This window comes from Schistocerca piceifrons, chromosome 11 (assembly GCF_021461385.2).
Source record: "Schistocerca piceifrons isolate TAMUIC-IGC-003096 chromosome 11, iqSchPice1.1, whole genome shotgun sequence".
Lineage (NCBI taxonomy): Eukaryota > Metazoa > Arthropoda > Insecta > Orthoptera > Acrididae > Schistocerca > Schistocerca piceifrons.
The window spans coordinates 36,798,818-36,822,713 of NC_060148.1; the positions used below are offsets into that span (position 1 = coordinate 36,798,818).

The 23,896-nt window shown below is 42.9% G+C and overlaps 1 protein-coding gene across 1 annotated transcript; it reads left to right on the plus strand.

Annotated features, from left to right (window-relative positions):
• Positions 1 to 214: 214 nt before the first annotated feature.
• Positions 215 to 19,224, plus strand: LOC124720492 (receptor-interacting serine/threonine-protein kinase 4-like). The gene is made up of 5 exons (XM_047245852.1): positions 215 to 1,336; positions 1,452 to 1,499; positions 5,565 to 6,114; positions 12,932 to 13,075; positions 18,708 to 19,224. Exons 1-5 carry the CDS (start codon positions 1,249 to 1,251, stop codon positions 19,183 to 19,185), a joined length of 1,308 nt encoding a protein of 435 aa, XP_047101808.1. The 5' UTR covers positions 215 to 1,248; the 3' UTR covers positions 19,186 to 19,224.
• The last annotated feature ends 4,672 nt before the right edge of the window (positions 19,225 to 23,896 follow it).

Genomic DNA, 23,896 nt, shown 5'->3' on the forward strand with positions numbered 1-23,896 from the left:
CATACCACGACTGTGCTGTCCTGGCTGTGTGAATGGGTGCATCACTGTTTGGATCATGGGGTGCACATGATCACGTAAAATGTTCACATAATCTTTGGCTGTAACACGGCTTTTGAGAGTAACGATGGGACCAGCAAAATACTGTGATATGGCTGCCCACACCATCACACTTCCACCTCCATGCTTAACCGCTGGAATGAAGCAATCAGGATTCTGGGCTTCATTTGGCGTAAACCCCTCCCGATGTTGGAAATAAAGAGAACGCTGACTCGTCGGAACACATGACGTGTTTCCACTGATCAGCCATCCACGATTTACGCTCCCGGCACCATGTTTTACGCTTCTTTGCGTTGGTTGTCGCCACTAATGGTTTCGGTATAGCAGCTCGTCCACGAATATTCGCTTTATGGAGTTCTCAGTGGACAGTTTCGATAGATACGGGGTGTCGAATATGGCTATTGAGCTCTGCAGTCACTTTAGCCGCCGTAGTTTAGTGCTGTTTTCACACAATTCGTGTGATTGGACTTGGTGACAAGAAATTTTAGTCTCCGAGACTCGATATGTATAAAGTACAAATATGCACACGATGGCATGTAGATGTGCCCAGATGGACACATCACCAAACCAATCGCTTCCCAACGTAATTAGACACTGAAACAGAGTATATTTCTGGAGATATCATTAGTAACAGCATCTCTGTTGGCTACTATAAAACAAATAGTTAAATGCATCTGAATACTATAACAATTATTTGTAGTAGCATAAGTACAGAAAAATGCCGCTGTTACAGGCAAGCACACCCCCATCCCTCGCTCCCTTTCGGCGAATCATCAGCTCGTAATGTCACATACAACAGTTCCTCTTGAAAAAAATAAAAATAAACCCAAGTTGATATCAATATGACAGCAACTAATATGGCTATGAAAAAAGACTACGCGTCATTTAGACAACACTTTTCCACAATTAATTTGGCGTAAGCAAGAATTAGTGTCGTAAACTGTTTCAGATACTGCTTAGCTGAATTAGGCGGTGTCTATTGGGCGGAACAATGTGATATATATCTTGTAAGAAACTGAATCATAAATAGTGTGAAATATTAATCTACACTAGCTAATTTACATTAAATCTTGCTGACTAAAAATTACTTGTAACTATATTTATCACAGGTTGTTCTACAGGGTACAAATTTTTTGAAGGTATTTAGAGGAAAAAGTTGTTTACCTGGCCTTATAACTTCTTCCTGGCATTATGTGCGGCAGAAGCGTTTGGTGGTTCATCTGCATTTTTGTGGCGATAGTCACAGATGCCAGCCTCAGTGACCCGGTCTCCAATACAGGTGAAATATTTGTTCTTTTTTCAGATCGTATAAGTTCGGGTAGAATTATGAATAACGATTTTGTATTAAGTGTGTTCAGTTATTTCACTAAGGTATCCACCAATTCCATTTGCAGGATCTGATTCTGAAGTCGCAGACAATCGTTTAAGAACCGACAAGGGAGGTGAGTATTTTTTCCCATTATTCCCGAACACGTTTCATGGTTCAAGAACTTCATCTGATGCCAGTTTATCTCATTGTGGTAGTCTTATTTAGTGATTAAGAACTGCTTTGAGTCACAGTGTTATCATGTGAGTCTACTGCCACAGTACTCATAATCACCAACATTCATAACTTTTGCTTTTGGTATTATAGTTTGCTATTTGGAATGCTATTTATTTATCTGTCGTATATATGTTCTATAGATCCTTACAGTGACACCGTAGCCTGGCTGAGGAAAGCATCAGTTCTATTTTCACGAAATGTTTCAGTAACGTAACGCATCATTAGGCATCTCAAGTAGAAGAAATGTTGTCTTGTGCTCAATGTCTTGCATCGATTTTGTGAGATACACTGACGCTGTAATGTTCACCTTAGAAACGCTAGAACAAAAGGTGACACAAAACTGCTAAATTCGATTAACTCGGATGGTTATTTACTGATATTTGCATATATAATCCTACTTCCGGTTTTTCCTTGATATCTTTTAAGTGAGATATGTCAGATAAACTTGCCTTTAAAACTTAGGTCCAGAAACTTCACCTTTTTCTTGTTGATTGTACCATAACTTCTGCTTGTGTCGTGATATAGCATGTATTTTGTTATGTTGCATGCCGCGTGAAACGTATTTTGTGCTGCAGCATCAGCTGAAACCAACATTTGTACTTTATACCTTTCTGGCAGTGGTGTCCTCGTTCAAAGAATCGCTAATCCCGAATTTAAATGTAAATCAATCTGTATAAACGTACATTTTTGTGAATTTTCGGAAGCTACGAATGTTTTGCATAATAAATTTCGAAAAAATTCGGCGTTTGTGACGTAGTTACTCTGGAAAAAACTGTAACTAATAGACCGTGTTGCACTCAGCTCTCCCCTTCAACAAGAATGTATGCTGTCTACATTTATCGCAAATTAACGTTATTTTTGAGGTTGACAGCGATCAAAATCTCAAAAATTTTAAATAAAATCAGGAAAGGTTATCCCAGGTGTTTCTGCGGCGTTAACATAAATCTCGTTTTGCGCTCTGATTGCTTCAGTTCTTACTGGGAATTAGCGGTAGTGTCAGCTGCACTGATTGAGAAATTAAAAAAGAATCAAAAGGCTTATTTTAGTGTATCCTTTTTTACTATTACGTAAACGTAACTTAACGTGGTTCTTGAGCACGTGATGAGGTAGTTAACGTTTGTAAGCAGATGGAATTCGCTCTGACTACTGTTAAGTGATTGGAAGCTGCAGGAACATTATACCCATCCTCCTAACAACAAGGTCGAGACGTTTTCCACTGACACCGAAAACGAGCCGGTGAGACAGACTCACATGTTCAGAAAAGTCCTGTGTCCCATGTCAAGAGGAGGCAAATGCAAAAGGGCTGAGTCCATTAACCACTGGCATTTGACACGTGTGATGAATAACAGTAACCCCTTAGAGAACTGCAACAACGGATGGAAAGGAACGCCACGTTGTTGGTTGGTTGCTTGGTTGATTTAGGGGACGGGACAAGACAGCAGAGGTCACTAGTTCCATCGGATTAGGGAACCATCCCAGTCACACCAGCCTACGAGAAGCTACTAGAAGTGATGTACAAAACTACCTCCAATATCCTTAATAACCATTTGTTGTAGAACCTTAGATAATGTTAAGAGCATGAACTTAGTGAGATATCTCTAATGTGAACGACTGACCTCCTCCATGTCTTCTAGCACGGATTTCAGAAACACCGATCATGTAAAACACAGCTCGCACTTTTCTCACACAACATTCTGAAACCACTGATGTTAAAAATTTACTGTTTTTTGTATCATCAATTTTAGGATATACACATAGAAGACAAAAGTCATGGGATACCCCTAATATAAATATCAGACCTTCTTTTGCACCGCGTAGTGACACAGTTCGACATGTAAAGTACTCAACAAGTTGTTGGAAGTACTTTGCAGAAAAATTGGGCCATACGGCCTCTATCGCCAACAGTAATTGTGGAAGTATTGTTGATGCAGCATTTTGTGCACAAGCTGCCCTCTCGATTACCTCCAATAAATGTTTGGTGGGACTCATGTCAGGCCACCAGCTTTTACTGTGCCCTCTTGACAACTTGGGTCTCTGACTTCATGGGATCTGCACCACATTCGAAATCTATCATCGGCTCTTATCAACTGAAATCTGGACTGATCTGACCAGGCTACAGTTTTCCATAGGTCTAGTGTCCAATGGATATGGTCAGGAGCGCAGGAGAGGTGCTTCAATCGATGTTGTGCTGTTAGCAAAGACACTCATGTCTGTCGTCTGCTGCCATAGCCCATTAACGCCAAATTTAGCTGCACCGTCCTAAGGGATTTTCGTCATATGTCCCACACAGATTTCTGCTGTTATTTACGTAGTGTTGCTCGTCTTATAGCACTAACAACTCTACACCAACGGTCTTGGTCGTTACGTGAAGGCCGTCAGCCACTGCGATTAACTTGGTGAGAGGTAATGCCGAAACTGTAGTATTCTTGGTACAGTCTTCACACTGTGGATCTAGGAATATTGAATCCCATAACGGTTTCTGAAATGTGTCTAGCTCCAACTTCCATTTCGCCTTCAAAGCCTGTTAATTCTGGATGTGCAGCCATAATCACCTTTAAACATAAAAGACCTGAGTACAAATGACAGCTACACTATGGACCGAAACTATCCAGACATTTGGCTGAAAATGATTTACAAGTTCGTGGCGCTCTCCATTCGTAATGCTGGAATTCAATGTGGCATAGTTCCACCCTTAGCCTTGATGACAGCTTCCACTCTCGAAGGCATACGTACAATCAGGTGCTGGAAGATTTCTTGGGGAATGGCTACCCATTCATCACGGAGTGCTGCACTGAGGAGAGGCATTGATGTCGGTCAGTGAGACCTGGCACGAAGTCGACGTTCCAAAACATCCCAAAGGTGTTTCTATAGGTTTCAAGTCAGGACTCTGTGAAGGCCAGTCCATTATAGGGATGTTACTGTCGTGCAATCACTCCGCCATAGGCTGTGGGTTATGAACAGGTGCTAGATGGTGTTGAAAGATGCAATTGCAATCGCCATCCCTGAACTGCCCTTTAACAGAGGAAGCAAGAAAGTGCTTAAAACATCAGTGTAGACCTGTGCTGCGTTATTGCCACGCAAAGCCACAAGGGGTGCAAGCCCCCTCCATGGAAAACAGCACTACACTATAACAGCACTGCTTCCGAAGTTTGCTGTTGGCACTACACTGCTGGCAGATGGCGTTCACCACCCATTCGCCGTACCCACACCCTGCCATCGGTTCGCCACGTTGTGTACTGTGATTCATCACTCCACACAACGTTTTTCCACTGTTCAATCGTCCAATGTTTACGCTCCTTACACCAAGCGAGACGTCGTTTGGCAGTTACCGGCGTGATGTGTGGCTTATGAACAGCCGCTCGACCATGGAATCAAAATTTTCCCACCTCTTCCCTAGCTCTCATAGTACTGCAGTGGATCCTGATGCAGTCTGGAATTCCCATGTGATGGTATGGATAGATGGCTGCCCCTTCAACTGCCAGCAGTCTCTGTCAGTCAACAGACGAGGCCGACCTGTACGCTTTTGTGCTGTATGTGTCCCTTCACGTTTCCAGTTCACTATCACGTAGGAAACAGTGGACCTAGGGACGTTTAGGAGTGTGTAAATCTTGCATACAGTCGTATAACACAAGTGACACCCAATCACCCGACCACATTCGAAGTCTATGAGTTCCGCAGCGTGTCCCAGTCTGCTCTCACGATGTCTAATGATTGCTGAGGTCACTGATATGGAGGATCTGCCAGTAGGTAGCAGCACAATGCACCTAGTACGATAAATGTATGTTTTTGGGGCTGTCTCGATACTTTGGATCACATAGTGTACGTTAATGCACTGTTCTTTTATACCTTGCGTTTGAGACACTATCGTTAACTGTATATGACCATGCCTCTACCCCATGACTTTTGTATAGAGGCAAAGGGCTGCATAGTGACTAGTGACACTATGCTTTCGAATCGTTGACAGTGGAACCAGTTCAGAGGGTTAAGGAGACCGCAGCTGTGGATCTGGCCGCCCTTCTGGACGCTGGGGACAGCGCAGTGGTAACGCTGGTGGCAGGCGACACACATCTGGTGGCGCACAGGGCCGTCCTGATTGCCAGGAGCACTGTGTTCGCCGCCATGTTGCGCAACAACACGCTGGAGGCCAGCAGCGGCCACGTTGCCATCTCAGATGTGGAGGCTCCAGTGCTGCGCCACCTGCTAGCCTACATGTACACACTCCAGGCCCCCCAGCTGCACAGCATGGCCCCGCAGCTGCTGGCCGCTGCTGAAAGATATGGACTGTCTGCCCTGAAGGCAGAGTGTGAGCAGCTGGTAGCTGCACGAGTGTCTGGGGGGAGTGCGGCGGCCACAGCCGTCCTCGAAGTCAGGCGCTCCTCTAACAGCCTGAGGCAGGCCGTGGTTGACTTCATAAAGGCTCACCTGCTCCACGTGATGGGACAGACCCTGCACAGCCAGCGTGAAGATCAGGTGGAAGTGAGCCGCCAGCTGTCTGTTCCACCATCAAAAGCCAGGTAAGTGTGACACAACTCACTTGTACATGTTGTCGAATTCTACATATACCAGGTGATTATAAACTTTCAAAACGCTGTAGAAATAACGTCAAATTGCAACAGAATATTATAGGACAAGGGGGATAGCGTGTGGCACAAAAAAAATATTGTGAAAATTGATCAATAGATAGCGCTTTATGTGTGGGAATACGCCAGTGCCGGCCACAGTGGCTGAGCGGTCCTAGGCGCTTCAGTCCGGAACCACGCGACTGCTACGGTAGCAGGTTCGAATCCTGCCTTGAGCATGGACGTTTGTGATATCCCTAGGTTAGTTAGGTTTAAGTAGTTCTAAGTTCTAGGGGACTGATGACCTCAGAGGTTAAGTCCCATAGTGCTCAGAGCCATTTGAATATGTCAATGAAAACACTTGTCATGCACACGACCCACTGAAGTTGGCATAAACATGCCAAGTATACATCTTTTCCTCCTTTCGTGTCTACGATGTTCGCCATGACTGTCTCAATGCGGGATCACGCTCTGCTTGTAAAGCTGTATTACACAAATGGTGACTGTGCACACGTCACTCTGCAGAAGTTATGGACATTGAAGGGTTTGAAAAAAAGACTGCCATGGGTCTGTAGAAAATTATTCGGAAATTCTAAAGGACGGGATCTTTTGGTGTGCAACCTGGTAGGAGGAGGAGGAGGAAACGAACTGATTCGACGTCAGTAGAAGCAGTGGTCACCGCAATGCGGGAGGAGACGAGTGGTGGTGTGCAAACATTAGACATACCCATGAGCATGGTGCATAAAATCCTATGAAACATCCTTCTTTGCAAGGCATTAAAAATTACCCATGTGCACGAGTTGCTTCCTGTTGACCTGCCAGTACGAGAGACCTTGGCTTTAGAATATCTTGAGGCATGGAAGTGGACAATGATTGGCTGTGGACAGATGAAGCATACTTCCATCTGACAGGATATGTCAATACACAGAATTGTCCAATATCGGCAACGGAAAATCCACACACACAATCAACCAGTACCACTACTTCACCCTGAAAATGTCACTGTGCGGTGTGGGTTTACGGCATAATTTATCATAGGTCAATATTCTTTCGAAGAGGCAGGTGTTTCCATTCCTGCTACCTGTACCATACTGGTAAGCATTATGAGCGTCTTTCGCGCTACCACGTCATTCCAGCTCTGCAAGAGCGTGGATGTGTGGATGGAGATCATTTTTATGCAAGATGGAGCACCTCCACACACTGCAAATAAATTTAAGCAGCTGCTGAAGCGCCATTTCGGAAATGCTAGAATTATCAGTCGCCATTTCCCTACAGCCTGGCCATCCCGATCACCTGATATTAATCCGTGTGACTTCTGGCTGTGGGGTTACCTGAAAGATCTTGTGTTCAGTGTTCCGATTGCAAACTTAGCTGCATTGAAGGTACGCATTGCACAACACATTCTGAATGTAACCCTGGAAACACTTCTATCAGTTGTGGAACATGCTGTTTCTCGGTTTCAACATGTTGCAGGAAACGGTGGACAGCATATTGAACATGTGTTGCGCCAGTCACACGGAACTTAATAATCCGATATGATTTTGATTAATGTTTTTTATGCGGTTTTTGGCATCAGGACAAAACCAATGTGATTGATGCTTTTCATGCGCTATTGTCCGCAGGATTATTAAAAACCTATGTGATTGATACTTTTTATGCGGTTTTTGGCCTCATGATGGTTGAAAACCGATTTTTTCCATCCGATATGATATGACACGACATGGCCACGGTGAATAACAGTATTACACCTGTACACCCATGCAGACTGATTAGTGCAGTCTGTTTATCGTCAAATGTACACCTCAGGCATTGTTGTATGATTCACCTGTCATTTGCAGTTGACCACTATTAAATTATGATGCTTACAGCGCCATCTCTTGCTACATTTTGTAACTATTTATTTTTCTTCTGCCATACGTTTTCCTCCTTCTCCAATAATATTCTGTTACAATTTTACATCATTCTGACCAGTCGTGTTATTTCTACAGCGGTTTGAAAGTTTGACTTTAATTAGAATCGTTCTGTATATTCCCAAGCCAACAATCTTTGCCTCTGAGTTTCCGTAGATTCGTCTGTGCTGTAAAATACAGCATTTTCTGATAGCTCATAAAGTTGTCATTGACTTGTCATGAGAGGTACATGGAATCTCTAAATTGAACTATGTCTACTAGCGCACAGACATGCTAACAAAATTCATGGAAGAGACAAGATTTCGTAGCTTCACAAACTGAGTTTATTTGATGTTATTAGTTCTGTTAAACTGCTTAAGCGAAAAAGCTCTTAATTTGGTTCTGACATCAATCCTCCGAACAAAAGGTTCACTGCCTATGAAGAAAACAGCAGCCATTCTAGTGGTGGACACAGTGATGTGCTGCTCAGAAAAAAAAGCAGAAAGCGGGCTTTATTGTATGTGCTTGTGCTGTTGAGGCCACTGTAAAGATGTTTATGCAGAGCAGCATTTATTGTTTGCTTTCTTTTCTGTTACTAGCAGTGAGCTCTGCATAAAGGGAATATATCGGTCTCTCGTTCAATACCTGCACCAAGAACGCTGCAGTATGCTGCTGTGTGGTTGAAGGATGGTAGCCACGTATTTAAAATTTCTCATTTCTTGTGCTGTCATTCTCTAAATGTTGACCTATGCAAACGTTAGTTGTCGTAAGGCCAAAGGTCACAGTAATTGCAATTCCCACATTAGCACTACTATTTGATGTGCTATGTATACCTTTTCTCTTTCTAGGTACATGTGTACAATCTCCATAATAGGATCAACTTATTCTCTCCAAACAGTGCAGGGGAATTGGAATTTTTATGGAGATTACTGGTCTTCAAAAATAAGATTTTGGTTCTCCATCAGAGCAGGTATGGAAGACATCTATTACAGAAAGTCTCATAAGTACATGGGCAGGATGGGTTAGCTGGTTATTCCGCATACAACACCTGACAAGACAACGAGCCAGACTGCACAAGAGCAGAGCAACTTAGGGTGGTTCCATATGGTGCTGGCCCTTCCACCTTTCTTGTCAGTTGATTCTCATGATATGTACAGGACTTTAGTCCACTCCTTTCTATAACTCAAGCAGGGAGGTATTTCTTGGACAAGGGCGCTGTACTTGCTTCCTAGAAGAGCCACTGTCAAATATCATCTTGGTTGTCTTGCATATAGCTATCCATAGCGATACTAAATGCTGTCTAGTGAATTCCAGTGCTTCATTCTACCAGGAGTTCACTAGTCCATCCACTGCAGTTACTGATCAGTCTGTAACATCCTCAAAGTTGATATGATCTCCAGATAGAACTGTCCTCAGGTAAATACAGTAAAAGTCCTCCTTACATGTCTAGTGTGTAGTATTACTCACAACTTTCCTTTAATTTTCAGCTATATTTAAATGTTTATACAGCTCTTAACTGACTGCCTGATAAACTAGAATTCCTGCCTTCGAGATAATGTTGTCTGCATTGTCTGACTCATTTCTCATATAGTTGTATCTTGTCTCGCAAACCACTGAAAGCTTATCTCTCCTGTTCATTGTAATGTAACACGAAAACGAATATTCGAAACAAAATACGTATCACCAACGGTCTTTTCAAGATATCCTATGATAATACGTATATTTAAACGTAATTCTATCTGCAGTACTCAAATGTATATTTCGTAAATGCTCTTGATAACCTAAACCGGATAATGTTCTAATTCCCACCCATTATCTTCTTCATTGCCACACGTTGCTCTATAGTATATGGTAATTGCATGTTTTCTTATCAAAACATCAACTTCAAAGATAGTTTTTCATTCACATCACCTGTATGTCTACAAAGACCTTTATTTTATGTCAGTGGTAAATTCGTAGACGAGTTTGCTAGATTAAATAACCAGAACACACATTAACACGCAACCACAAGAAAACTGTCGAATCTGGTAATTACAATACATTGAACATAATACTCATTTGACTACATCTCCTCGATCATTGGCTGCATTCGTAAATTTCATGTCTAGTTTCACTCCTACCACAGTTGTTTTCATTTGTCAACACATTACGCACAAATTTCTGTGAAGACACTAACTTTGCTCTGCTCCTTTCTGAAATAATTCCAACTATGTTTCTGGATTGCACTGAGATAATAAATTACTGTCATATATTTCATAATGTGTTATCCTAAACACAGCAGTAAATTTAAATTACTAACCACAGGTATATAATTATTACACACACACACACACACACACACACACACACACAATTCAGTTTCCAGACATTTTCTTGTACTGTCTTCTCCTTTCTGGCCAAAATCACATTTTTAATCAATTTCTGTATGCAATCATAAATTCTTGATTATTTACAAAAAAATATACTTTTTCTACTGAATTATGCAGTCTTTTTACTACTATTTTCAATGACTTATCGAAGATTTTATTCTAACAAGAACAATAGTCCCTACAACTTATACAATGAGTTTTGTATTAATTTTTATATTCTAATGAAGAGTGGGAAATGGGCAAATGGGGTCTGGTTTAGCGAAGAAATTGTTTGTTTCCTATGACAATCAGGATAATTAAGTAAACTTTTAAGAGAACTGGGGAAAACTTTATTCTGAATTTTCATAGCCTAGTTTGGCCCTGAATAATCTGACAAAGATGGACAATTGGGGTATCAAATATACCACCGTTACGTGCCGGTTTGCAAAAAAAAGATGTAAAAAATCAGGACAGTTAAGAAAAACTTAATTAATCATTTCATGGGAAACTGAAATATTTCATTAATAAATGCTACTAGCTATGTAAATAAAGTGTCAAAAGCTTAATCCCTTCAAGTCCTAACATTTTCCACAAATATAGTTAATTGTTGTGCTATTTGACTATTAAAAACGCTTCCTTCGAATCACGTTATACATTTAGGTTCTTTCGAGAACATCAGAGGCTAGGAACGTGAGATATCAAAAACTTCATCTATTCAAAGTATAGCTACTTCGTGTGTAAAAAGTAGCACTGGTGTAGTATTTAACTAACAAAATGGTTGACTTCTAAGCAAGTATTAAATTGGAGAACCGAAGATGCTAGGAGAAAGGGGATTCATGTTGAGTGGTCTGGGTGGCCAAATCATTTGCTCAAGTTATCCAGGGTGTTCTTCAAACTAGTCGAGAACAGTTATGATCCAATAACATCATATCATTGATTGGCACCATGAAGTCCAAGTAGCTGAACACGACCATTTACAGTCAATGTTTAGTTGGACCAGAAAGGCCAGTCTGTTCCATGTAAAAACCGCCCACACCATTATGAAGCCACCACCAGCTTGCAGTGACTTGTTGAGAACTTGGCTCCATAGCTCCATGAGGCCTGCGCCACACTCAAACTTTACTATGAGCTCTTACCAACTGAAATCAGAACTCATCTGACTGGGGCACGGTTTTCCAGTCGTCTGGAGTCCAACTGATGTGGTAACGAGCCCAGGAGAGACCCTTCAGCTGACGTGCAGTTATCAAAGGCACCCGTGTTGGTCGTCTGCTGCCACAGCCCATTAATGCCAGATTTAAAGAGGTTGAAAAAATCAGCCAACCAGGTGCATTAGCCCTTGACCTAGGTTTCCATGTTTCTAAAAATATCCTTTTCAAAAGGAATGAGTCCTGTTACATCACACGATGGAAGATATTTTTAGAAATATGGGAACCCAGGTAAAAGGCTAATAAACCTTTGTTTTGGAACTGGTTGGCTGATTTTTTTCAACCTGTCCAGATTTTCACAGTTGCTGTTTCAGACCCATGTTAAGATTTTGAAATGTCTCACGTCACCACACTGTCCTGTTGGATCCGTTCGTCGTAAATCCAACACTGGTTTCTGCAGCTATTTCAAGCTATGTTCCTTGTCTGTTAGCACTGACAAATCTACTGAACTGTTGCTGCTTTCGGTCATTAAGTGAAGGTTGTCAGCCACTGCATAGTCCCTGGTGAGAGGCAATACCTGAAATTTGGCATCCAGGGCACACTCTTGACACTGTACATCCCAGAATACTGAATTTCCTAATGATTTCCAGAATGGTATATCTCATGCATGTTGCACCAACTGCCATTTCGCGTTCAAAGTATGTTAATTGTCAACAGAGATGTGTTCAAGTTGGTGGAGGCTCTGTAATGGTGTGTAGTTGGAGTGATACGGGACCCCTGATACGTCTAGATACGACTAACAGGTGACACATACGTAAACATCCTGTCTGATCATCTGCATCCATTCATGTCCATTGTGCATTCCGACGCACTTGAGCAATTCCAGCAGGACAATGTACACCCCACACATCCAGCACTGCTATAGAGTGGCTCCAGGGGTACACTTCTAATGGCCATCAATCTTCCCAGACATGAACATTACTGAGCATATCTGGGTTGCCTTGCAAAGTGCTGTTGAGAAGAGATCTCCACCCCCTCGTACTCTTAGGAATTTATGGACATCCCTGCAGGATTCATGGTGTCAGTTCCCTTCAAAACTACTTCATACATTAGTCGAGTCCATCCCACATATGATGGGGCACTTCTGTATGCTCGCCAGGGCCCTATACTATATTAGGCAAGTGCACCAGTTTCTTTGGCTCTTCTCTCTCTCTCTGTGTGTGTGCGTGTGTGTGTGGCTGGTTGTTCATGTTAGCGAATCCGCTACTTTCTTTGGCAGCGTGTGTTCTGTTGTCAGTGTGTGGACAGACCCTCAGGAATACTGTCCACTGTAAGCTGTCCTCTGGCCTCCATGTGAACACACTTTGCCATGCAGTGTCTCTGTGTGCAGCTCGCCAGCTACTGCAGACAGCCGGACGACCCCCTCCACTCAGCCACCCAGTGACCACAGCTGGAGTCGCGACGCAGCTGCACCGACCACCATGTCTACCCACGACACTCCCCCACCTGACAGCGTTGCCATCACTCTCCTGAGGTGAGTTGCATCACTACACGTGTCTCTCTTCCACATTCACAACACACGTTATTTGGGATTTCACAAGGTGTTATAGTTATGAAACAGAATGTCGCTTTACCGTGTCTCCTGTCTTCATCTTATACTTGTATGTATTTTAAATGTGTATGTTTGTTCAACATCACATTCTAAAGTACTGGAGTGATTTCAAGCACATGTAACTGTCTGGAATGAAACAGTGCGGAAGTAACATACATCTAAATTTCGAAGGGGTGAGGATGAGAAAGTTATATACACCACTGGCCATTAAAATTGCTTCACCAAGAAGAAATTCACTGTAGTCATTCGGCACGGAGTAGGGCGCACAGCCGAGCAACTGAATTACGGTGATTTATGTCCATTCTCTGAAGCGTTATGGCATCACTAAGCACAGACAAGTGCGTGCGAAATGCACACTGTGAAATGGCAGCCAAGCATAAGTAATGGTCATTCACGAGCACCATGCTCGTCAGAGCTGCGTCAGAAATGTTCTAGCAAACTACACTACTCGCCATTAAAATTGCTACACCAAATTCAGATAGTAAACGGGTATTCATTGGACAAATATATTATACTAGAACTGACATGTGATTACATTTTCACGCAATTTGGGTGCATAGATCCTGAGAAATCAGTACCCAGAACAACCACCTCTGGCCACAATAACGGCCTTGATATGCCTGAACATTGAGTCAAACAGAGCTTGGATGGCGTGTTCAGGTACAGCTGCCCATGCACGATACCACAGTTCATCAAGAGTAGTGAATGGCGTATTGTGACGAGCCAGTTGCTCGGCCACCATTGACCAGACGTTTTCAGTTGGTGAGAGATCTGGAGAATGTGCTGGCCAGGGCAGCAGTCGAACATTTTCTGTATCCAGAAAGGCCCATACAGGACCTGCAACATGCGGTCATGGATTATCCTACTGAAATGTAGGGTTTCACAGGAATCGAATGAAGGGTAGAGCCACGGGTTGTAACACATGTGAAATGTAACGTTCACTGTTCAAAGTGCCGCCAATGCGAACAAGAGGTGACTGTGACATGTAACCAATGGCACCCCATACCATTGTGCGTTCACCGTGATGTCGCCAAACACGGATGCAACCATCACGATGCTGTAAACAGAACCTGGATTCATCCGAAAAAATGACGTTTTGCCATTCGTGGACCCAGGTTCGTCGTCCAGTACAGCATCGCAGGCGCTCCTGTCTGTGATGCAGCGTCAAGGGTAACCGCAGCCACGGTCTCCGAGCTGGTCCGTGCTGCTGCTAACGTCATCGAACTGTTCGTGCAGATGGTTGTTGTCTTGCAAACGTCACCTGTTGACTCAGGGATCGAGACGTGGCTGCAGGATCCGTTACAGCCATGCGGATAACATGCCTGTCATCCCGACTGCTAGTGATTCGAGGCCGTTGGGATCCAGCACGACGTTCTGTATTATCCTCCTGAAACCACCGATTCCATATTCTGCTAAAAGTCATTGGATCTCGACCAACGCGAGCAGCAATGTCACGATATGATAAACCGCAATCGCGATAGGCTACAATCCCACCTTTATCAAAGTCGGAAATGTGATGGTACACAGTTCTCCTCCTTACACGAGGCATCACAACAACGTTTCACCAGGCAACACCTGTCAACTGCTGTTCGTGTATGAGAAATCGGTTGGAAACTTTCCTCATGTCAGCACGTTGTAGGTGTCGCCACCGGCGCCAACCTTGTGTGAATGCTCTGAAAAGCTAAGCATTTGCATATCACAGCATCTTCTTCCGGTCGGTTAAATTTCGCGACTGTAGCACACCATCTTCGTGGTGTAGCAATTTTAATGGCCAGTAATGTAAGTACATCGCCATGTATGCATATACCCAACTTGTATTCAACCAGTATTTGAGACAGAGCACTTAGTGACTCGCAACTGACCCCTACGAAATAATCGAAGGATATTTCAGTGTTATTCCAAATTACAATGCAATGTACCTTGGGACATGCATTCATGTCTGGGAGAATAAGACATTGTAATTCGGAATAAAGCCATCATTGCAATATCGTATTTATTCCTCGGCACCAGGCAAACGACTTTCAAATAAAATGTCTCCCCTGTATGGGAATATACATAATGTATGTACAGTTTGTAGGTACATGGTGGGTGGCATATGGAACTTCGTGCCTGGCCATTAGTCGTGCTCAGAGAGCCTAATGGCATGCCGGCACAGTAGTCGAGCGTGTTCGGTCATAGGGTTAGCTGCCCTCTGTAATAAATAAAACTGAGTAAATGGATCAATGATGAACTTGAACAAGCGATGTGGGACGTCCACATGGAAGAAAAAGAACGAACAACACGAGATGGTAGAAGAAGAAGAAGAAGAAGAAGAAGGAAAAAAGGTGAAGCGACCACTCGTTATATGTGGGGAAATCCGGGTTCAAGTCGCGGTGTGGCACAAATTTTCACTTTCGTCATTCCATTCTACAGCTGATGGTAGTCCGTATCCGCAAATGAAAATACATTTCAGGAAGGCAAAAATGTTTTTTGCTTTCAAAATTTTCGCTCCTCATGCAGTAAAACTGCCGTTTCAGGCAAGACGTTTTCCTTTATTAATTCGTCACTACAAACGCTGTTCCTAACGCATTTTGTACACTGTATCCATGCATAACAGAAACCGTGGTTGAAAAATCATATCATTGTACGACACATAATTCAGGATAGATGTTATAAATACTGGCATACGCAAAAATCAACCGCTCCCGGTTACGTCTTTATTACTAACTCAATTCTCAACACATTTTGAAGACTGTACCCATGCACCAGATGTGTTCAAAAATTAGTCGAAAATTTTATTTTCGCGTTCTTTATACATTCGATTTTGAAATTTTTTTATCATGCTGTACACATGTATCCGATGTGTGTTTGCACTTCCAGTTGTTTTGAATATTTAGTTTATTGTTGACGTTCGAAAAGGTTACATGTTTTTTAAGTTTTCGGCGAATTTTTGTCGTCGAAAAAGATGGATCAAAGAATTTGCAATAAATTTTGTTTGAAAGATGGAATAACGTGCAGGAACGCGTTATACATTTTGATCGTGGTCTTTGGCGAATCTACTATAAGTAAGACAGGAGTTTCAAAGAGGGTCGAGATGTTGAAGACGTTGACCGCTCTGAAAGCGGTAGCATATCAGTTACTGACGGTAATGTCTAAGAAGTATAGGTAACAGTTTTCGAAAATTGTCGAATCACCATCAGAGAGGTTGCTCATGAATTTGCCATGTCCTTTGGCTCATTCCAAGCAATTTTTCAGACGATTTGGGCATGAAATGCGTAGCAGCAATGTTTGTTCCAAGATTATGGAACTTCGACGAAAACCGACGCCACGTAGACTTCACCCAGAAACTGCTGAATGAAGTGGACAACTGTCCAGAACTTCTAAAGAAGTTTACAACATGTGACGAAAAATGAGTGTATGGATATGACGTCAAAACTAATGCCCAGTCGTCCTAATGGTAACTGCCTGAAGAACGAAGACCGAAAAGGTTCGACAAGTTCGATCATGTGTGAAGGTTTATCTCACTGTTTTCTTCTATTACAGTGGGATAGTGCGGCATGAGTTCCTGTCTTACGGTCGTCCGCTCACTAAGGTATACTACCTGGAAGTAACGCGCCGTTTGCATGAGGATATCCGAAAAAGAAACGACCAGAATTGTAACAAAACCGTTCGTGGATATCGCATCACACCACAATGCTTGTTCGTGAGGTTTTGGCAAGAAACAAAGCCATTGTGTTCACGTGGCCAACCTATTCTTCGGACATGGACCTCTGCGACTTCTATTTCCGACGCTGAAGAGAACCATGAGATTACGTCGTTTTGCCAACACTGCTGCGAGAAAAAAAAGGACCGCCAAAGGAGCTGATAACAATAACGAAAAGTGAGTTCCAGAAGTGCTTCCAAGCTTCTAAAAGGAGGTGGTGGCACAGGAGTGCTATATCTGACGGAGATTACTCTGAAGAGAATAAAGCTGATGTTGACGAATAAATAAAGGTTCTTCAAGAAAGAGAAAAATTCCCATGACGTTTTGATGACACCTTGTTTATCAGTGAATGTACCTGCAAAATTATATCACAGTGATCCACATGTATCAGGAGAGTGCGCCATGCCTGCCAACAATGCGAGGCAGACACAGGTGGTCATCCATCGAGGTGTTAGCCAAGCTCGTCAGTGTTTTGATGGGAACTGGTGTTACCTCTGTGGTAAGGTCATTCGATGCCAGGAATGCCACTCACAAAAGTGTCTGGTGAGCTGTGTCCTGTCACTGCTCACCTGAATGTGGGAGGAGGCTGCCCTGTGTTCGCACCTCGGACATACTGCTATGGGTTGACACCCCTGCTGGCCCTATAAGCATACACAGGCAGGCAAAGCAGAAACTCCTCCCACCATAGAATACGTTTATGGGTGCTTCAAAATCAGATTCGGAGTGCAGAGTTCCCTATCCTTTAACAGCCTAAACGTTGAGGCATATAAGAGCGCACATAATTGTCAGAACTTACACTTCCAGTATGTGGGCCATCCAGAATACTTGTTACGCGGGAGCAGGAGGTTTGTGGCAGTGGAACATTCCGAAAAATGCACAACAATGGTGACTGTACTTGTTAGTTACAACACCACTGGTCATATCAATCCGCATGTGGTTTAGGTTGCAACAGCAGTAGATAGAAAAATACCTGGACCTGAACCATGTCGACTGCTCTGTGCAAAAGTGCCTGATTCCACAGCTCAGACTTTCACTCACATTTTTAGTATTGTTTGAATCTGTAGATGTGACACTGACCTCTGTTACTGCTCCGTGCATCTCAAAACTAACTAGCACCGTTGCTAGTCTTTACTGTGTAATTGTGAGTCCTTGTGAACCAGTGCACACACCAAAGACAGGCGAAGGCGCCATGTCTCTAACGAGACCACGCCTTGAAAAGTAGCATGGGGGTCAAAAGAACTTACAGCCTGTTGGCCACTGTACAGTCGTTCATAATTCACATTTTCCTGTCTCACCTTTCCATAGAAAAGATCAAGAATCGTTTCCCACAGTTATCAGAATTCTAAAATCCATTCTTAAAATATGAAATTGATTTTCAGTCGGAAGGGTGACATTAGCAACTCCATGTGCATGTGACATTTATAGAGGAAGAAAGTGAGTACTTAATTGATTGATGGATTTTGGATTAACCAGGAATGATATCACATTTGGCAGGATAATAACATGAAACTGTTCTAAATTGTCCCTAGCTTAAAAATAGTTCGCTACATTTTACTGATTAACACCGATTTTAGTATCAGAATTTTGGCGCTATGCTCACTGCAGTGAGGCTGTTAAATGCAAAAGATATGGTGCATTTCTGAGGACACACATCAGTGGCTAGAGTTCTACTGTGTGCTCAGGAAGTCAAGATTTACTTGGAGCCAAATTTATCACGATAAACCAGACAAGTGCATGTGTCATTAATTCACTGTCATATCCTGCAGGTTTCACTGTTGCCTTCAGACACATTACAGCCACAAGACTTCACGTTCTTTTGTGTGTGTGTGTGTGTTTGGAAGAAATTGTTAGAACATCTGTGGTTTTTTGCAGGACATTATCTGGAGAGGAGAAGGGAAGGAGGCTGATCCAGGCAGCTATTCAGGGCTCAATGGAGGAGTTGCAGGCCCTGCTGGCGGCTGGAGTGAACGTGGGGGCGAGGGACATGAATGAGTGGACCCCCATGCATTGGGCAGCTGGCAGGGGATACGAGGAGATGGTGAGGCGTCTGCTGGCGGCAGGTGCGGACGTGGGGGCGAGGGACAAGTTCCAGCAGACGCCGCTGCACTTGGCTGCATGGGGCGGCCGCCCAGCTGTCGTCAGGCTGCTGTCGGCGTCCTCTGCCGACCCAAACGCCAGGGATGTGGACGGGTGGACGCCGTTGCACTCTGCAGCATTCAATGACGAGACAGAAGCAGCGACGGCGCTGCTGGAGGCAGGGGCTGACAGGGGGGCCATAGACAACAATGGGAGAACCCCGCTGGACATCGCCAGACAGTACAACCAGCAGCAGGTGATAGACGTGCTATGATCAACCTGTGGACTAAAATAAATAAATCTTTTTACAGTACTTTTCGTTGTTTTCAGAAAAAAGCATACGAAGAAACCTGTCTTTGTACCCATTCTTACACTGTGAGTAAAACTCCTGTAGTAACACCAGATGGATACCACAACGATAAAAGCAGAGGTATAATGAAAAGTAAAAAAGACTCGAGCTTCCATTCTTGAAAACTAGGTAAAAATAGAGAAATATTCCATTAACAATACACACTAGGTATCTGCAACACATTATGTGATCAGAAGTATCTGGAGACAAGACTGAAAATGACATACATGTTCGTGAAGTCCTCTAGCGGTAATAGTGGAATTCAATATTGTGTTGGCCCACCCTTAGCCTTGATGATAGCTTCCACTCTCCCAGGCATAAGTTTAATTAGGTGCTGGAAGGTTTCTTGGGGAATGGCAGCCCATTTTTGACAGATTGCTGCACTGAGGAGAGATATTGATCTGTGTCAGTGAGGCCTGGCACGAAGTCGCCATTCCACTACAGGGACGTTATTGTCGTGTAACCACTTAGCCACAGGCCGTGCATTACTAGCAGGTGCTCAATCGCTTTGTAAGATGCAATTGGCATCCCCAAATTGCTTTTCAACGGTGAGAAGCGAGAAGGTGCTTAAACCATCAATGTAGCACTGTGCTGTGATAGTGCCCACCCCTCCCCCTTTATGAAAAACACGACCACACCACAACACCACCGCCTCCGAATTTACTGTTGGCACTACACACGCTGGCATATGACGTTCACCGGGCATTCGCCACACCCACACCCTGCCATTGGATCGCCACATTGTGTACCATGATCGTCACTCCACACAACGTTTTTTCACTGTTAAATCGTCCATTTTTTACGCTTCTTACACCAAGCGAGGCGTCGTTTGTCATTTAACGGCGTGATGTATGGCTTATGAGCAGCCGCTCAACCAACTCCCGCCTAACTGTCATAGTACTTGCAGTGAATCCTGATGCAGTTTGGAATTCCTGTGTGATGGTCTGGATAGATGTCTGCGTATTACACATTAGACCCTCTTCAACTGTCGGCAGCCTCTGTCAGTCAACAGACGCGGTCGGCCTGTACGCTTTTATGCTGTACATGTCTCTTCACGTTTCCACTTCACTATCACATCTGAGAAAGTGGACCTAGGGATGTTTAGGAGTGTGGAAATTTCGCAAACTGATGTATGAGACAAGTGACACCCAACCACCTGACCACATGCAAAGTCCATAAGATCCGCAGACCACCCCATTCTGCTCTCTCACGATGTCTAATGACTGCCTAGGTCGCTGGTATGGAGTACCTGGCAGTAGGCGGCAGCACAATGCACCTAATATAAAAATGTATGTTTTTGGGGGGGGGGGGGGGGGTGTCCGGATACTTTTGATGTCATATTGTTTCCAATTACTGAAAAATGCTTGATAGAAGCATGTTTGGTACTATCTAAAACCACTGTAAATTTATCCATGGACAAATTTTTGCTTTGTATGGTCTGTAATCAAAATGCAATTTCAGTTCAGATCTAAGAATAAATTAACCTCTCTGCTTGCTGTGCAGATAGTGCAAAAACGGGCAACTGTAGTTACAGTCTGACATTTTATAAAAATATTCATACCACTTTCGCCCTGATCTCAGAGTAAATTTACACACGTGTCTGCAGTAACCATAGTTCAGTAGCTACTACTGTGTTAAATTACATTCAGCCGCTGGTACCAATATACACACCACATTATTTGCTGATCATGAGAAGTCATATTATCAGTCTATTGTCAATTATTAAGAATGGTATAACAACCTCCAAACATTTCCACACAGCTGTGATGCTGCAGTTACAAGACATGTTACCACGTGTCAGGTAACATGGGTCATCACAGCCACATCACAGGGTGCAGCAGCAAATGTTCCACCTTCCCACCATTCTGTCCAACTTCAGTGAATTTTTTTCAGCCCAGCCCCATGTCTGCAGAGCACCTGCAGAGGCTGCAACACAACAAGCCGAACCTCGGCTGTTAGTCTGCTGAGCTACGGCTTGTGGTAACTGGAAATGAGAACTGGCGAATCCCGTCAGTACACTTAGCAAGTCACACAGCTCGTAAACTGTACACCACTCCCAATGAATGAAAGGCAATTGTGTTCTTGATAGTTCGAAAAATGGATACTTGGCAATTTGTCAGAATGATTAATAATTATGGTGATCAATCTCCATTATCAAACAGGTTATTTCCACTGACAACAAGCAAGCAGCAAGTGTATCTTACAAGCCGTGATATAACGAGAATGTAATATAGCCCAACAGAGATTCAAAAACCAAGACCGAGCGAGGTGGCGCAGTGGTTAGCACACTGGACTCGCATTCGGGAGGACGACGGTTCAATTCCGTCTCCGGCCATCCTGATTTAGGTTTTCCGTGATTTCCCTAAATCGCTTCAGGCAAATGCCGGGATGGTTCCTTTGACAGGGCACGGCCGATTTCCTTCCATATCCTTCCCTCACCCGAGCTTGCGCTCCGTCTCTAATGACCTCGTTGTCAACGGGACGTTAAACACTAATCTCCTCCTCCTCCTTCTCAAAAACCAAGTGCTAATCCATGAAACAAGTATGTATTTTGCTTGTGGCAAAAGAGGTTGAAGCAGCCACCAGACGTCATAACACAGTCACAAATGGTACACAGCACAGGCAAAAAGAACGTTAATATAATCTTCATATTATTATGCCTACTTTTCGGCATCAGACTTCAATAGTCAAATAAATGTAATTGCCCTTCAGGCACAAGACAGATTGTCAACCATCAATGCGACACAGTGAGACATATTGCACAACACTAAACACGAACTGTGAAATACATCCAGCAGAATGGTATAGTTGAGGTGGTAATTAAAATAACAAATCTACACAAAGTAGAATTCTAGACATTGGCCCATAAATGATGTTAGCAATTCTAATTATGTTGCTGTAAATATGAATAACTGAGTTGTTCATATCTCCATTGATGCAAGTTATACAGTTACTCAGACTTCCATTAAACAATAAAATGGAATAATTCTTCTGAATTTTTCTAAAAGTCAAGCTATCTCATGTCGATGAAAGTAACAACAGCTCTAGAAAAAGAGCCTTCCACATTTCAGTACCTCGATGGAACCATACTGTCATTCTCTTAGGGAGTCATCATTCACAGGTTCAAACCTTGATAGTAACTTTTCGATTAACCTCCAGTGTTTGGAGCTAATATTTTATAAATGAGTACCATATATTGCTGGTCACTGCATTATTCTAAGACAGACTAAGTCAAAAATTCTCAGTTTAAGAAGCTGTGTAGCTTCTCCAGTATTTTAGAATGTGTTCAAAGACAATTTTATTTATGCTAGAAAACAAATGACATTTTTGCAGTACGTGTTAAACATCTAAAAATTATGAAAACAATGGCAGTGGAGTGGGAAACCACAGGGCACTGCTGAATGTAGACCCAGTGCCACACGAACAAAAAAAATAGATTTTATTGCTGAGTTGAAAGAAAAAATCACTTACTTGATAGTGTGAAGTACATTAGCATATTACAGGATATTATAAACATATTTCAGTTCAGAGTTACTACTAAGAAGAAACAGAAATTTCCCCCATTTCTCCGTCATACTGACACAGTGGTAAACACCTTCCTTCAAGCAAACACTGTCACACGTGGTGCAAACATCTGCTGTAACCAGTTTAGTTTACTTCCTGATGCAGAAAAAAAATATAAAACATGAAGAGGCATACATGATGCATAGGAAATGAGGAGCTTGAAAGATGGTTCAAAGTCGTTCTGATGCAGATTACCACCATTTTGTGCATGCAACGTATAGCTACTGTGTCGCTAGGACAGCAAACATGACTTTGCAGTGGCGTAATATATTCACTGAACGAGTATCTACAAAAGAATAACCTAGTAAATGCCAACCGGCACAGATTTCGCAAACGCTGATCACTTGTAATGCATCTCCATTTTCTTCGATTTACAGCCTGAAAGCATTTAATCAAGTGAGATACGTGTGTCCAGCATATCTTGAGTTCCGGAAAGTATCTGAGTAGGTACCTTAAAAAACGCTTGTCAGGTAAAGTATGACTTTATGGGACCCCAACTGAAATTTGCATCCGATGAATGGTTTCTTAGAAGGGTTTTTTCCCTTGCATGGAGAGTAATCGGCATAAATAGAAGTAACTTCAGCTTTTCTTCAGCAAAGTGCATTATAATCCTCGATGTTCATGTTCTACAGGATGAGTCACTAACTATTTCCACAGAGAATAACTCCGAAAATATGATTGGAGCTGAAAAGTTTGTGGGACAAAAGTTGCATGGGAAAACGGGAGCCAGAATATGACGTTCGTACTTTGTTGTTAGGTGCGGTCGCTTCAGAGATATGAAGGTCAACTTGGTTTTTTTTTAATGGGATGCTACAGTTTGGTACTTATTTTCTGATACTGGCTATCGAGACGAATACAATAACATGTAAATGTAAGGTCTTTGAAGGTCAACGAAGGTCACAAAGGTGGCATGAACGTTCATTTACAGAATGTGTTCGAAGTGATCACTATTGGTATCAATGTAGTGCTGCAATCTTCTTATCGTGGATTGAGTGGTATTCCTTATTTCATTGGCACTTATCGAAGCGCACATAATCTGACAATTGTCTCTCGCATATCTTCAGGTGTAGTT

Excerpts from the sequence above, each read along its gene's own strand:
- LOC124720492 (XM_047245852.1), top strand. The coding sequence starts at position 1,249 with ATGTGCGGCAGAAGCGTTTGGTGGTTCATCTGCATTTTTGTGGCGATA. Across the intron at positions 1,500-5,564 it reads TTTAAGAACCGACAAGGGAG|TGGAACCAGTTCAGAGGGTT; the intron begins GTGAGTATTTTT and ends AATCGTTGACAG. Across the intron at positions 6,115-12,931 it reads GTTCCACCATCAAAAGCCAG|CTCGCCAGCTACTGCAGACA; the intron begins GTAAGTGTGACA and ends CTCTGTGTGCAG.